Raw genomic sequence first — 16,761 nt, forward strand, 5'->3', positions numbered from 1 at the left:
CTCCAGATTTCACACTTCTTTTAAAGGTTCAGAGTGAAGGATTGTGTGGGTTTCATATTGCAACCAAACTGAAAATCCTTCGCCTCCCAGTCCCCTTCCAAGAGTGTGAACCCACAACCTGCAGTGGGCTTCAGGTACCAAGCTTCCTCCAACTATTCAGACATTAAGCCAAATCATCCTGGATATGGGTGCAGTGATCTTGCCCTGAAGGCATCATTTGGAGCCAGAGCCTGTGCTTTGCTGATCGTGGAGTGGAAGCCGTGGTATCGAGGTCCCACCCATACAGTGGCTCGACCAATCGTGAGTCAGTCTCAGCTGTCAATCATGACGTTTGACCCTGTTTAGCATAAAATGACTAATTAAAGGTTCAGTGTGTAAGATTTAGGTGAAAGGGATCTATTGGCAGAAATTGAATACAAAATAGTGTGTTTCATCTAAATTGTACGAATAGTTGTTGTGTTTACCCGAGAATGGACCCTTTATATTTTAATACTTTATTTACATCGGGAGTGGGTCCTCTCTACGGAGGCCGCCATGTTTTTTACAGTAGTACAAACTGGACTTATGACAACTGAAGGCTGCCACAGGTTCTCTTTCACGTTTGGAAGAGGAGGGTGAGAGGTACTCAGCTGCAACATGCAACTTCACCACTAGATGTCACTAAATTCTACACACTGAACCGTTAAAACCAAATTTACCAAGAAAATAAACACTTGAACATACATGAGTATGATAACAACTACCTAGAATGGCAGAAACCATCTTATTTGATGTGTATTTTGAGTTTGTAGTTTGGTCCAATGTCCCATCCACTAACACGGAGAAGGCAGGGTTCATGAACTATACTGCAGCCAGCCACCAGGGGGGGAATCCAGACACTTTGCCTTCACTTCTGGGGGTCTGTCATGTCGTCTATCTTTATATACAGTTTATGGTAGAAACATGGCAGAACATGGCGGACTACGAGGAAGAGGAAGATAAAAAGCTCATTTCAAGGTGATTAAAACACAAGGATTCTTAGTTTCAGGTGATTACACATTAATGAAAACATAATTTTAAATATTATATTCAATTCCCACTCCTACACACTGGACCTCTAAAGCTGACAAATGGTGCGAATTACCATTCAAGCTATTATGACTCAGACCATTAAGAGCAGCGATACTAACGGTGATGAAAATACATCATTTCCATTACATGTAAATTACTTTGTCCCATACCTTTAAGGGAACTGAATTTATATACAGCGGGTAAACAAAGACAGTAAAGTAAAGAGCAAATATTTTAAAATAAGTATGAACGTGCTGTAGAGCTGGCCCACTCGCTGCCACATCCACACGAACACTTAGCGAGAACATCATCCAGATAAACAGCTTGAGGAGGCCTTCACTAAGGAGCTTGAGAGAAGCAATGCAGTCATTTGGTAAGGGGTCTTTTCAGAGAGCTTTTCCTAATGGGACTTTTTCAAGGACTTGTCAGCCTTAAGATGACTGAAATCTCCCTGGCCTGGGTACCAGCTTCCTCTGGCTGCCACCGAGAGTGCCAAGCTGATCGTTTTAAATCCTACTCTTTTTATTGGGTGGTGGTGGTGGTGGTGTGTGGGAGGGATGGAGGCTCAGGGAAGACAGAGAAGAAGAAGAAGAGAGAACGAGACAAGGATGGAGAGGTGCAGAGACGGAGGAGGAGAGAGACGGAGAGAGCGAGTGTTTAGACGAGAGGGCCTGATGAGCAATGAGCGCCTCACTCGTCCTCAATTAATCTTGTCTCTCCACCTTTGCTTTGGCGCTTCCCTCAGCACCAAGGTAATAACGACACCCTCATCCATTATCCTTTTATCCCCGTTATTCACCGGGAATTGCTTAATAATATGTTACAGATTTGTCCTCCTTCATATAATTCTTTCTGTCATTCGCGGTATATCATCTGGAAAACACACAGCCCCCTTTCTGCCGGACGCTCTTTGAGGATTATCGTGGGTGACACCTTCGGGATGCAGCCAGAATCTGAAGTATCATTTTTTTTTCCAGGCATAAAGAGGAATTACCCTGACTTATCTGTCATTGCCAAAGCACAACAAGCCATTCAAGGCCACTGCAAAGGTGGAACAGGTTCTTATCGGCTTCTCTGAGCGAGAGGACTTGTAAATTTATGCTAATGAGGGCCTTTTGTGATCCAGGCTCACCCCTTGGGGCTGAACGGGTTTGCAGGGGATGATAATCTGGCTGTTGAGTGCACTAGATAATTTGTACTTTATCCTCATGTAATTATATAGTTTAAATCTTTTTACCAATGCTAATCCTGCGACACGAGGAAGTGTCTTAACCGCGTCTGTGGTTCTTAGAGGACCTAGTTAGCTTGCATCCGACTCTCTCTCATAACATCACATATAAGCGCCGTGCAGCACCGGTATAATTACTCTGACTTTCCGTGGCCCATGCTATGAATCCTCATATCATTTTGATTCACCTTAGCAGGCAGGCAGGAAGCCAGCTTGGCAGCCGGGGGGGGCGGGGGGGGATTGGTTGTGAGATCCACCTCGGGGAAGGTGAAAACATGCAGCGCAGCTAAAAGAGCTCTCCTCAGTTCAGTCAAGACAAAAAAAAAGGAAGGGACCATGAAAATGGACTGAAAGGAGTAAAAGTATAGGGTGGCTTTACGCTGCTTTTGAGGTCTCTGCTGTCCGGTGGGACTTCAGGACATCTTGTGCGCCTGCCAAAGCCGACAGCCCCTGACAAGCTGCTTGGCGTGCTGTAATTTGACTAATTACACTGGATTAGACCATATTAATGCAAGCTGTTTTCTCCAGGGTCACTGACCCACCCAGCGAGTCCCTTGCCAGTTTCCCCCTCTTCGGTGTAAAAGACAAAAGACACACAAGAAAGAAAGAAGGCTCTTTGTTATTTGACATTAAAAAACTCGCACATGTATCTACATCCCTGACATTATTGCTATAATGGGGGGGGGGGGGGATGTGTTACAAAGCAGCAGAGGGAGCTGTGAGATGCAGCCTGCACTTTCCTGAGGCATCACAGGAGCTTTTTTTTAAAAATTATTTTGAGAACATACTGAATCTTTTGTCCATGTTATCTCTCTGCTGGAAAAGAAAAATACACACTAATGAATCTCACAGAGGTTCCATAGTTCATAAATGTTTTTTTTACGCAGGCATATGGGAGATAGGAGACCGAGGAAGGTCTCCACATGCTGACAACTACAGTGCAATATTTCATTTTAATGTCACTTTTATCAAAGCAAAATATCAAGATGAAATCGGAGTAGAAGGACCCTGTTGTGTGTGTGTGTGTGGTTTGTTTGTCCAAAGGTTTTTCTGAGGAAATAATGTGTTGAAATCCACAATAAATATAAATGACAATGAACACATTATTTGAACTGATTTAAAACTAAGTAGATATACTTAGAAAACCAGGAAGAATACTTATTTGTTAAAAGAAGGAGGGAAACTGACCCTCATTTGCATTTGTAAAACCCCAAAGTGAAAGGGGGGAAATGAGCCATAGAATATGTGTGTTTTAATACAAGTGCTCTCCCAATTGTACCAAATCAATTTAAGTTTCCCACAATGGAGAGGCAGCTCCACTGTTTGTATGTGCTCCTCTACCTTGAACACGGTGTAATAATAGTCTTAAACCAGGCGTTATAAAGACAGAATACCAAAGAGGCTTACAGCCTTGGTTTCATGAAACATTTAGGCAAAAGTTCCAAGGGCTGAGGATGATGAAAGAAGGTAAGCTTGGAAATGGGCCTCTGGGATCCACAGCCCTTATTGTACAGAAGTCACATCAAATTAATACTGAGGGCCATTTGCAGCCTTTCTTCTCCTGAGCTTTTCAGAACGGATTAAGCTATGAAAACTCAGAAATTACTAAAGCACCTATTAGGCATTATGCTCACCCTTTCTTCTCCATCCCTTTGAAAGTCATTGAATGTGCTTCCCTTCACTCGCACTTTAATTCACAAGCTGTTTGTCCTCTTGAAAGAATGGCCATTTTATAAAATGTGTCATGTTAAAAAATGTATATTTCCATTTTGCACTATGAGAAACTTGTCCCTGCCTATTTATACACGTGTAAACGATATTTTACACCAATTCTTCATCATTTTGAGGATCTGTATCCACAAAACTACTTTATGTTGTAGCTTATGACAACACCGGCCATAGCATTGAGGCCATTCACTGAAAGCCTCTGACAGAGTTTGCAGACTGGTGGAGGAGCAGCATTGCTGGGGTTCTCTCAAGCTCTCTCCACGTCCCTCTTTGCTCTCTCAATGCTTCTTCAAAGCAGCACACAGAGTGCATGAATTGTAATTATGGCTCCTAACAGGATTCAAGAGCACCCAAACGATGGCACTTGAGAACCAGGTCGTGTGGAGTTAAACGGCTGTCAGACACTCAAAGCTCCCCAGCATGTGAGCAAATCCACAAAGGCTGGACGTGTTCACTTCTAGAGACCTGCTATTCACTTTCCCTCTCATAGGGGGAGATTAAAATCAACTAAGGCCCCTTTAAAAACCCATTCTTCATTTTATTCACATTGCAATTGTCAAGAGGTGTTACAGCTTTTCCAGGTAAGATACTGAAAAACGAGGGATATAAAATAGTGGGAAGTAGAACCTGACCGATATTTCAGTTGGCAGATACAAAAAAGCCAAAAGAAGTATTGGTATCAATGCAGAAAAGACAAGGTTAAAATGTAAAATAGCAAGCCTCAATCGCATTTCTTTATCATAAGGGTTTGATAACAACATCTTAGGAATCATTGCCAATTTTTCGACATATTTTAGCCCATATATCATTATCGGATTCTGAAAATATCGGCCTGGGCTCTAGTGGCAACTGGAAAAAAGACCAGCTTGATTTTGACCAGAATAAAGTATTTGATCAGTGAACTTTCTTTGGAAACATTCAAGGCGAATGAGACAACACCAGTGGAGCATGTGAGAGATCCAGTAATTGTTACCACGCAAGAAACCACTCTACCCGCAGTGTCAGATTATCTCTGGAACTTCAGAATAACGGGAAAAATCATCTGTGCTCCCCGGACAGTTTCAATGACTCACCAGGGCACTGGACCCCTCGCTAAACATTAAAGAGACCAGCCTTCAGTCAGGCCCTTTCCCAACTTTAGCCTCATCCGACTCCCTAAAAGCGCCCAAAAGAAATCAACCTGCAGCGTGAAGTCCCTATGTATGACCCTTATTAAACTCCTAATTGGATTGAGAGCCCCAGAGGAAAAGAAAAATTCAACATTGTTCATTCAGCCGAGGTTTTCTTTAGCATTCCTTCCAGTAGTTTGCCTCCTCAACAATAACATTCAAAATCAAGTTGCTGAAAACTTTTTTGCGCCCTTTCAAAAACACAAGCGGACTTTCCTTAAAAAATGGGAGTGTAGGTAAAACCTTTTTCACCTTTTCTTTTTAAGGCAAAGCACTATTTGATTTTCACAGGGGCGCAAGTGACAGGCTGAAACAAAGCCCCGCGCTGGCCATTGTGTAGCCTTTCACTGTTGTAATGGTCTTAAAATGGCTACAAGCGGGGCCCCTATTCAGTGGTGACCAGGCTGCTCAGCTCTCCTCTCCATATCCAACACAAACTCTGCTCTTAGCGGGAACGCCGGGGTCAGCCGATGACTGAACGAGGGACCGGGTTCACTCCTAAACACACAGTCTGAGTTCCCAACACATTTACACTAATTACAGAGAATAAATAGCTCCAGAACAACAACATCAATCAAGTTCATTACAGAAAATAACATAATGGCAATAATTACAATAATATCTCATTAAGAGACAGAATGAGAGACAGGGGAGAATTAATAGCAGACAGGTGTACAACACACCGCAATTATGGAACCTGAAATTAGTTCACTGCCTCGAGGCAAACAGAAGAGAAAGGGAAGGTTGTAAGTGAGGGAGTGTGTGTGTGTGTGTGTGTGTGTGTGTGTGTGTGTGTGTGTGTGTGTGTGTGTGTGTGTGTGTTGGGGAGTGGGTTTCAGGGCTGGGAGTAGGACTGATAGAGAGAGGCTCACTGACAAAAAAAAAAAAGGAATTGCAAATAAGCAAACAAAAATGTCTTAAATGTGTAAATTAGGGAGAAAAATAAGAGGGAAAAGCAGCTTTTCCCTGCAGACTGGTGCCTTAGATGAGAAGGGAGCAGTGAAACGTGATCAAGGGGAGCTGTGGAGCGCTGCGGCAGGCGTCAAGATGAGCACTCAGCCAGCGAGTGGCAGCTTCTCCTTTTCCAGTCAATCATTCATTACAGAGCCAAGTGCTGTAGAGGAGTGCCTCCTCTTTTTGACCTATCATATTATTGCCTCTGTAAACTCCTAATCCCCCCTTCGTTAGATGGTGTCAACAGCCGACATGCTCTCACCCTTCCCCCCCCCCCCCCCCCAGCCCTGCCAAGACCACAGAGCTGACACTCTAATAAAACCGTTTGAAATTTAACAGGGTAGAACGGCAGAACTTCATCAGGCTTCTTTTCTTCTTTTTTTTGTGCTTTCATCCACCTTTATTTTACCATTCAGATATAGAGATTCAGGTCAAATTAATCAACCTATTATTAACTTTTTTATTTTTGTTACTCATTAATTCCAGGACCCCGGTTCGCAGTGTAAGCAACACTAAGAACGTCTGACTTTAGCTCTTCAATCTTTCATTGGCCGGTCTGAGCGGCCTCGCTCTTTCCGCCTAGGGGCCCGTTCCTGAGCAGGTGAAAGCCTGGAGGCGAGGAGGCTGCACATCAGCACTTCTTCGTCCATCATGACTCTTTTCACGGGGAGCCTGTCTCCCGAGCTCCTCTAATGGAGCCCAGTGAGATGACTACTATAATGAGTCAAACAGATGAAAGCGCAGCAGGGTAACACAACATTCAGATGCATCTCCGCACACACCGATCGGGGACTTGCTGTGTGAATGTTGTTATTTAGGGTAAACAAAAGAATCAGATGCAAAATATAAGAAGAAACCAGACGAAGCATCTGTGTTTTGGCTGAACTCCAAATAGGGAGGTTTACAGTGAGTGAATGTGTCGTTGCTGATCACAAACAACACAAAACAACCAAGTTTATCACAAGTAAACGCAAAACACATACAACTTTCATTCACAGGCATTGGCACAAAGAACCCCCCCCCCGCCCCTTTCACAAACATGCACACACACACTGGGTATAGGGTCCAGATTTAAGCTGACAGATACCAGATAGAAGATACTCAAGGAAATGACAGCGCTGATTCAGATTATTTTTGAGTTTAGCTGAACGTGACACTGCCACAACCAAACTTTTACACACGAGCGGCGACCAGCAACGTTTGAGGATCTTAACATGTTTTACCTTACTGGGAATATATATGTAAATCTGTGAGATAAACTTTGTCACGGTTGGGACACACCTACCATATAATGTGGTTTGAGGGATGTTAATGACCGTATAAAATAAGCAATTGGCATCCTGCCCCATATGTCCCACTTTTTCAGTGAGGAGGATGGAAATGAGGTGGGGTAGATTTGATTGTGACATGCTCGCCGTCTGTGCTCCTCGATGTGTGGCTTTGCCAGTAACAGGCTAATATTCAGCACAGCTCACCACCACCAGAACTAATGAAAGTAGACAAAATGTCTCTGCTGCCATCTTTGTCTAGCATCCGCTCAGGGTGAGCCTCCCTCTTTTCCCTCCTTTCCTTTTCACCTCCCCTCTTTCCCCTCGCTGTTGAAGGGAGGGTGACAGCGGCATAAAATGGTGGCGAGCAAATGTGCCTTCCATGTGGCAGCAGCGGTGGGGGTGACAGGCCGAGGCCGGCGCTATCAGCAGTGTGTGGCTGTTGCTTTGAACAAGCTGGATGGTCGCCATAGAGGATCAAGGCCGAGGTGACGAGACGCCAGTGGTTACAGACAAAAGCGGGTCAATATCAAATCAAGAAAAGGCCCACCCATTCCAAACAGAAAACAGCCAGTTCTTTGATGAATATAAACTTAATTGTCTAGTGTGGCTTATTAATAAGCAACTGCACATCCCCACTTTGTTCCTAAAGGGTTTTTTTAACAAGCAGAATCCATTTGTAGATCATTTCCTGATAAAAAAATGATGCCAGGCTTTGATCAAGATGTTTTCATATCGGATGCGAATCAATCTCAGATGATTTTAAGAGAGTGAGGATAGGGATTCTAAATATAAAATAACTTTGAGACAAACTTGTACATTCGGGTTTAGGCTATAAACGTACATCTTTTTGGGCTATATACGTGTTCCAAATCATTAATAATATATAGAACACTTACATTTTCACGTGCTAGATATGCATAAGTCTATTGAACAAAGCAAACTCCCTTCATCCAGCAATTTGTGGTTGAGTCATTCAGGGGGTTTGTTAGTTAACCCCGCTCAGAGGATGATGAAGCAAGGGCATAAATCACAGAGTGAAACAAGGCCGACTCCTCCGATTCATTAATGGAAATGATCTGTCAATATGCTGGAGTCAATTCACACGTGTCAGCTGGGCTCAGCACACAATGGGCCAGGCAACTTATGAACTCCCAGCACCACTCCGCCGAGTCCATAAAACAACTGGCAACGCCGCTGGGGAGCACCCCGAGACACCACCCTCTTGCACAGACCACCAGATGACACAGATGGGGCGAAACCAAACAAAGACGAGCCTCCCTTTGTACAGAGAGGGACCCCTTTCAAAAGCCATTCATGCAACAAATTGGGGAAATCTGGCCATGCAACACTCGGGGTTTGCTCTTTTATTAGCATGAGCCGTACGTCACAGTAAGTGAAATCAGATTTATGGCTCCCTGAAGCAAAGGTGGTTAAAATCATACACACTTAATACAACAGGGGGAAAAAACTAACTTGTTAACCAACAATAGTTTAGGAACAACCTGCTCTTTTCTACATGACCTGCAGAGTAACAAGCAGTTTCACATTTTTACTACACTTTTTCATCTTGCACAATGACGAGCACAGCGTGTGCTAAAGAAAAGCTAATGAGGGAAACTGCACACAAGGACAACGCTGATCCCGGCTTTAAGTGTCCTCTCCTCCAGAGCTGATGGATTGTTTAGCTAAATATAGCACAAACATCTCAAACAAGATCTTTTTTTATTGTGTTATCATTTTCAAAGCAAATTTAATGGTAAGTTTCTACTTTTGTTCGCTGCATCAGTTAAAGCAGCAGATAGCGATGAATCCTACTATTCACAGAGACGATTAACCATTATTAATATCAGTCGAGTGTTGTCTAAACAGCATCGAGCTTGAGTACTTTCAAAGTCAGCCCGTCAGTTAGGGAGGTTTGTTACTATGTAGGTCATTAAATAGCTGCACACAAGCTTTCTCTTATTAGGCCCTATACATTTTTCTTTTCTTGCTCTCTCTCAGCTGCACACCCGAGCTGCTGCTGCTGCTGCTGCAATCTGCATAGAGAGACATTTGTCATCATTAGCCCTGCTCTGACAGTTGGCACCCGGCACCTCAGATCTCTAGGACTGGCAATTATGAACCCTTCATCCCTTATTTAAGCACCATCGCCTAATTTCATCACAGGCCTCAGCAGCAACATTTGATTACTAGCAGCCTTAAACCTGGAATATGCCACCACTTCTTCCATTCCCTTTGTCTGGTGCTCAGACGCACTCCTGCTCTTAGATCATATGACGTGTGGGCGAGAACTGGGCTCACTTATTCTGATATTTGAAAGTACGCATCAGACACAAGGACTGCAAGGAGGATTGTAGAAGAGCATCATGGGGTCAGTGGGCAGATGATTACAGCGCCCACCTTGAGATGGTAGACATCTCGCAGACATTAAGATTAATCACAGAGCCGCTGGTGAATTGTTGCCTTTCACCACGGACGAGATGGAAGTCAGAGACAGTTTCCATGATGAGAAAATGAAAAAGGACAGCATGTTTACAGATAAAATAAATAAATAATACAAAATAAAAGCCATCTTCGCCCTTTACCAAACATGTACAAGCATGTAAACAATATTAAGCATTGTTATATACAACAAAACACAAGACAGACCTGTATGCTCATAAAACGAGAGGAAAGATTTGCACCAGCACTATCAAGGCACCAAATTGACTATATAACCAAGAAGTGCACGGAACACAAAGTAAGCCTTTATTTTTTTATTTTGTGAAGGAAACTAGACATTTTCTGGATCGTTATTTTGGCAAACAAAAGTATTAATGCTAAATTCATGCAAATACATGCATGTAATTTATCACGAAGGCTGACAAGCATACCATATTGCAGAGGGGAGGGGTGAAGGGCCAAATGAAGCTGAGACAATCAATTAAGTGTCATAATTTACACTTTTTTCTCCAGCTCTCGTGTTTTTTCTCAAATTCACATCAGGTTGATAAGTTGGGTGTTTTTGTTTATGTGATATTGATACGGTTCACAGTGAATGGAGCCTGTTGAGTTAATCACTGGTGGGTCTCTGAGAGCCTCTGGCTATGTGGTCCGGCTTCCTGACTTCTCCAAAGGAGGCTGCTAATACACGGCACAGAATAAAACTAATGAATGGACAAAATCCAAAGGGGGTCCTCAGCGAGGCTCTGGGCCCAAAAATTAACTGGCCTCCTACCGAGACACCATATTGCCTGGAATAATGATGTTTGGCTATTAAAAATCCCAATGACAATTTAATTTCATGACAAATAAAATTACAGGGAACGTGTGAAAGTGAGCGGTTATCCCATGAGATTAAAGTATATTATTTCACCCAGTTTGAGAGCCAGTATTGATGTCACATCTCCGAAGTGTCAGTGCTTTTAATCTGATTTATATAGAAATATGTCATCCTATTAAGTCCACTTTGACTAATCTGCACATTAGCTCGAGAGCTAGCTGGTAAACTCCCTTTGTATGGGCCATGGCTTGAGATTATTTCTCTTACATACTAAATGACCCCGGAAATGTAATGAGAAAAGCCTGGAAAGGGCCTTATTTGTTCTTGTGTAATAGGATTATCAAAATAATGCAGCCTCGTCAATAATTACGTCGCCTATTAGAAGATTGGTGGTTTTAAGGGTCTTGATCCGGCTTAAACTCGGCTAATTGTGATACTTGTATAATGTAATTGACTGTTTTGTTAATTAAAAGGAGGTAATAGAGAAAAATAAAACGTAAAGTGCATATACATATCTGTGAAACCTTCTGCGTATAGGGTTTTGGTCAAACAAGCTCATAAACAATATTTGAGGAGCAAGGGTTTTTCAGTTTCCCCTCTGTGTGACTCGCTTTTTCAACATATTATTATTTTTTATTAAATGCTCGAGGCTACATATTGTTTTGTGCTAACAATAAAATAATCATGTGTTTGCACAGATTCCTCTTATTTGTATAAGAACAAGTATACTATATATATATATATATATATATATATATATATATATATATATATATATATATATATGACTAATTTATGTGTAGCAAAGGTCTATGAAGGCTGGGGGATGAAATAAATACATTTAATGAGATCTGCTACAATCAGTGGAACATCATCTCCAAAGGCACGAGCGATGTCATCAAAGGGCAATTTCAGGCATCAGAAAAGTGCCACTGACCCTACACGCCTGAACATGTTAGCGGGACGATCAGTCTTGTTAGAAGAAAGGGGGAAAAAGATGGAGGAGAGAACATGAATAAGTGTAGAGGCATGCTCTGGAAACAAAGAAGCCTTCAAAACAGGGTCACATGCTCGCGCAAAATTAGGGGAGGCAGAAGTCATTGTATTGATTTACACATTCATGCATGCATTTTGCTGGGTCAGAAATAGGCCTGTGCTGGAATCACACCCTTATGTTTCACACTTGAGTGCGCGGGGCCCAGGCGGAATGGCAAATGAATCAACAAAGCTTCCAATGTTGCGATGGTGAAGATACTGGTGTGAGAAGATTGGAGCGCCTCATAGGCCGGACCTGACAACGGCTGGAGTCTTGGGAGGACAGAGTAGGTTGAGTTACTGTGAGATCTGTGCAGCCACATGCTTTAGATTAGGAGGTGATAATCTCAATGAACACCCACACATATATACACACACCCCCCCCCCATCACGCACAAGGATGGCAAAAGGCTAAAGCGCAAACTCGAGAGGTGCAACTGGATTCAGACGTATCTGACTGGGAGCAAGATGGCCTGGAAAGTGGGGCCAGTCTGGTTCCAATAAGAGGCAAGTACCTGCTGGGCCACAGACAGTGGGAGAGAGTGTGAGAAAACACTATCAAAGCCTGGGAGTGGAAGAGGCTTTTAGGTTTTTTTTTACTACCTCTCACCACATGACATCGTCCATGCCATACTCCATATCCTCCAGAGATATATCAGGAAGAGAATGGAGCTAATCGTATCATTTTATTACAGAATGAACCTTTATACAAGCTTCTATCCAAAATTAGATTGACGACAAACAAAGGATGCTGCTCCATATCTGTAATGTCTGCCTGGTAACAGTGTGAACATATCACTGGGGCCTGCCAACAGGCTGCTGGCGGTGTGTCCATGGCAGGCTGGGACTATACATGTGATAATGGGAGTCACCTATCTATCAGGGTCCTTCCCGAACACGCCACCTCCCGCTCAGACGCATCCATGTAGCGAAAGTCAGGGCTGACGAGCGGCGCTCTGCCCCCATAATGTCTGGTCGTGTGCAGTTGTGGCGAGAGCAGAGATGAGTGTAAACGCCTTTGTGTTCCTTATCTGATCCGTGCAGCATTATCTTTTTGAAGTCCTCTTCAAAGCGAACACTGTACCTTGAGAGACGGAGTGCCAGTGGAATGATGAGCGCCGGAGAGGGTTTAGTGTGGAGACAAGATCTCTTTATTGTGAATCACTGTGTCACATCAACATAGCTGTGGCTAAACACGTCATCCTTATGTAAAATGGTGTAGCATGTCAATAATATTTTAGAAATTATTAGCTTTTAACGTTTTTTTAATTTAATTTTGTTATTTTGTATTTTTCTATGCATTATTATTGTATTATTGCTGTAATTATATTCAAATATATTAACCATTATAAAACTATAATTATGTACAATTCCAGTGTATCATAGTGTCTTTATATTAGCAATATGGAACATTTGTTAAAATAAAAATTTCAATATAACAAGTAATGTTAAATATAAAATAATTATAAAAAGCACAGATGGACACATTCTCTCTGTGGAACATTATTCTATTTTTCTGTCACATGAAAACAACACAATAAATGCACTACTAAATGTAGTAATGCTAATATAAGCTACTTTTCATTTTTGAGAGTGAAATGCATGATCGCAAATACTAAAGGTGTTTTTTTTCTTTCAATTTAAGCTCCATTAATTAAACGGCTAAAATACATGACGCATGGAACCATTGCGCATCACAGTACAGGCTGTTCCTGCACAGTTAGAGCAAAACAAACAGCCTCGATCTGCAGGATAACACACACACACACACACACACACACACACACACACACACACACACACACACACACACACACACACACACACACACACACACACACACACACACACACACACACACACACACACACACACACGAGAATTAATGTGTCCAAGACAATCACAATGCTAAATATAAACAGAGCCATGACTTTTCCATAGTTCGGCAACAAACCTGGTACCAGACTGTTCGATAATTTCAAAAAGAGCCGGAAAAAGGTTTAATTGATAAACTCAATCACGATTATCTCATTAAAGCTTCAAAAACAAAACCCCACAAATAAGCCAAACCCAATTTACAAAATACAAATATACTCTGCGTGACTAAAACTCCCCGAAATTACTCTCACTTTATGTGACGCGTCTAATGTGGAAGGAGTTGGATTCGTTGCACAGCAGGAACAAAAATTTAAATTGCAAAATTTAAAAGTTTTATTATCCGAAGACGCAAATGCATCAGCAATTCGAAACCCACCTACTGTTTTATATATGATTCAATATAGCGGACTATCAACAAAAAAAAAAAAGTCAGCAGATAAAGTCCCAGGAAAAGAAATGTAACGCAGAGAAAATGCAGTTTTGTTTTTTCCTCTCTCTCTCTCTCCAAATGCGTAGGTGTTACTTCCGCTCCTCGATATACTTCTACTACTACCTGTACTTTCTTTTTTTTTTTGCGCTTGTATATAAAACCCAAGGATGAATTTGTTTGCGATAAACTGGGAAGTGGTGACGCATCACACGGCGATTGGACATCTTGGCTTCGAACTCCTCCCTTATAATAAAGTGTGTGTGTGCGCGTGTGTGTGTCCCTGTCGTAAAACACAGCAACACCGGGCGGCTGCGTCAGGAGCGCACACTCCACTCTGCGCAATTACGCGGACGCTTAACCGGCACAGTGATCAGACAAGGAGAACAGGCTTCTTTATTTTTTATATATATTCCGGCTCCTGAAGCTCACAGGGTGGAAATGGACTTTTAATCACAGCAGCCTGGTTGTTCTGAGGACTCGCTCCGAGCACTTCAATGCAGTTTACCGAGCGACATCTGTGCGTGTTATGATATGATCATTACGCACGTGCTCCGAGCGCACAGTTCTGAATAGTTGTCTTATTAATAGACATTTTTTTTTCTTTTTTTCTTTTTAAATAGACACCTTTCTTCTCTTAAATTGGCTCCCATACAAACAGCCGCGTTGGATCCCTCGGCGTACTGCGAGACTCCGGTGTACAACCCGGATCTCTGCCCTAATATGATAGCCGCCCAGGCGAAGTTGGTGTACCACCTAAACAAATACTACAACGAGAAATGCCACACTCGAAAAGCGGCCATCTCCAAGTCCATCCGGGAGGTGTGCAAGGTGGTCTCGGATGTCCTGAAGGAGGTGGAGGTGCAGGAGCCGCGCTTCATCAGCTCCCTCAGCGAGATGGATAATCGTTTCGAGGGACTGGAGGTCATCTCGCCCACCGAGTTCGAGGTGGTGCTCTATCTGAATCAGATGGGAGTATTCAACTTTGTGGACGACGGCTCTCTCCCGGGCTGCGCCGTGCTCAAGCTCAGCGACGGCCGCAAGAGGAGCATGTCTCTCTGGGTTGAGTTCATCACCGCCTCCGGTTACCTCTCGGCGCGCAAGATCCGGTCGAGGTTTCAGACGCTGGTGGCGCAGGCGGTGGATAAATGCAGCTACAGAGATGTTGTCAAAATGGTCGCTGACACAAGTGAGGTGAGGTTGCGCATTCGGGACAGATACGTGGTGCAAATCACGCCGGCGTTCAAGTGCACCGGGATCTGGCCTCGGAGCGCGGCGCACTGGCCTCTCCCGCACATCCCGTGGCCGGGGCCGAACCGGGTGGCCGAAGTCAAGGCGGAGGGATTCAACCTTTTATCCAAAGAGTGCTACTCGCTGAACGGCAAGCAGAGCTCGGCGGAGAGCGACGCCTGGGTCTTGCAATTCGCCGAGGCCGAGAACCGGCTCCTGCTGGGCGGCTGCAGGAAGAAGTGCCTGTCGGTGCTGAAAACTTTGCGCGACCGTCACCTGGAGCTGCCCGGACAGCCGCTGATCAACTACCACATGAAAAGTTTGGTTTCCTACGAGTGCGAGAAGCATCCCCGGGAGTCGGACTGGGACGAGAGCTGCCTCGGCGACCGCCTGAACGGGATTCTATTGCAGCTTATTTCGTGTTTGCAGTGCCGAAGGTGCCCGCATTATTTCCTGCCCAATTTAGACCTGTTCCAGGGAAAGCCCCACTCTGCGCTCGAGAACGCAGCGAAACAGACTTGGCGCCTGGCGAGAGAAATACTGACCAACCCCAAAAGCTTGGAGAAACTCTGAGGTAAAGACATGTCAGTTCACCTCGTCTTTCAAAAAATTTGTGGTAAAAGAGGCCAAACGAGCTCATAAACGGACAGGGGGAAAAGAAAAAATTGCCAAACCATTTCGGCTAAATCTTGTGAAAGGTCCTCTTGTCATTCAATTTGTTTTGGCCTGTTTCAAGATGATTTTTTTATTAATATTCTTTAATATTACCCGTGCACCTTTTTGTTGGTGTCAGTATTTAGGAGCAAGTTTAAATTATTGGCCAACCATTAACCCAGGAGGCCACCTCCACCCCGTGCCACACACGGTTTGTCTGAGCCCCTGAGCATTTGCTTTAAAATAAAGCCCCCCCCCCCCAGAGACACCATTTGGAAAAAAAGAGAGAAAACTAAAACAACTTACACACATCTGTACATTTTATACTGTAAATACATTCATACATTGTGATTCAAGTGGTCTGAAAAAATTGTGAATGTTGTTCTGTGACACGTAAATAGGATCCACCTGTTTAAATCTACTTCTGAACCTTTTTTTGTTTTTTTTATCTCTATCCGGTAGGAACGTTTTTAATTTATACTTGCATCAGTGGTAGTCTGACTCATCTGTTTCAATGGACTTTTTCTAATTTTTTTGAAAGTTTACATTTTGATGGTAGGCGTATACGGCATATTTTTTTTTACAATGAGAACATTCCATCGATTTACTTGAATTATTATTTAAAAGTATTCCAGCTTTTAATATTTTTGGTTGTTGTTTTTCTTTTTTGTTCCTCTACCATTCTTAGGCCTACATGATAAAAAAAAAAGAAAATGATAACAGATATAGTATATATATATATTACAGTTTAATTGAAAAAAAAAAATGCACTTGAAATACACTGGATTATAACATCTGTGATCTGATTTTTTTAATTTCTGTCTTTGGTCTAATTTAAAGAGCTAATAAAACGAGCTGTTTTATAATTGTGTCCC

General features: G+C 42.9%; 2 protein-coding genes across 5 annotated transcripts in view; one reads left to right on the forward strand and one right to left on the reverse strand.

Annotated features, from left to right (window-relative positions):
• nbeab (neurobeachin b) overlaps positions 1 to 16,761 on the reverse strand; it is a 178,802-nt gene that overhangs the window by 38,857 nt on the left and 123,184 nt on the right. The gene's annotated exons all lie outside the window — the stretch shown is intronic.
• mab21l1 (mab-21-like 1) lies at positions 14,263 to 16,752 on the forward strand. Its single transcript, XM_034605183.1, has one exon. It carries the CDS (start codon positions 14,726 to 14,728, stop codon positions 15,803 to 15,805), a length of 1,080 nt encoding a protein of 359 aa, XP_034461074.1. The 5' UTR covers positions 14,263 to 14,725; the 3' UTR covers positions 15,806 to 16,752.

The sequence above is a fragment of the Hippoglossus hippoglossus genome, chromosome 13 (assembly GCF_009819705.1).
Source record: "Hippoglossus hippoglossus isolate fHipHip1 chromosome 13, fHipHip1.pri, whole genome shotgun sequence".
NCBI lineage: Eukaryota > Metazoa > Chordata > Actinopteri > Pleuronectiformes > Pleuronectidae > Hippoglossus > Hippoglossus hippoglossus.

Excerpts from the sequence above, each read along its gene's own strand:
- mab21l1 (XM_034605183.1), top strand. The coding sequence starts at position 14,726 with ATGATAGCCGCCCAGGCGAAGTTGGTGTACCACCTAAACAAATACTAC.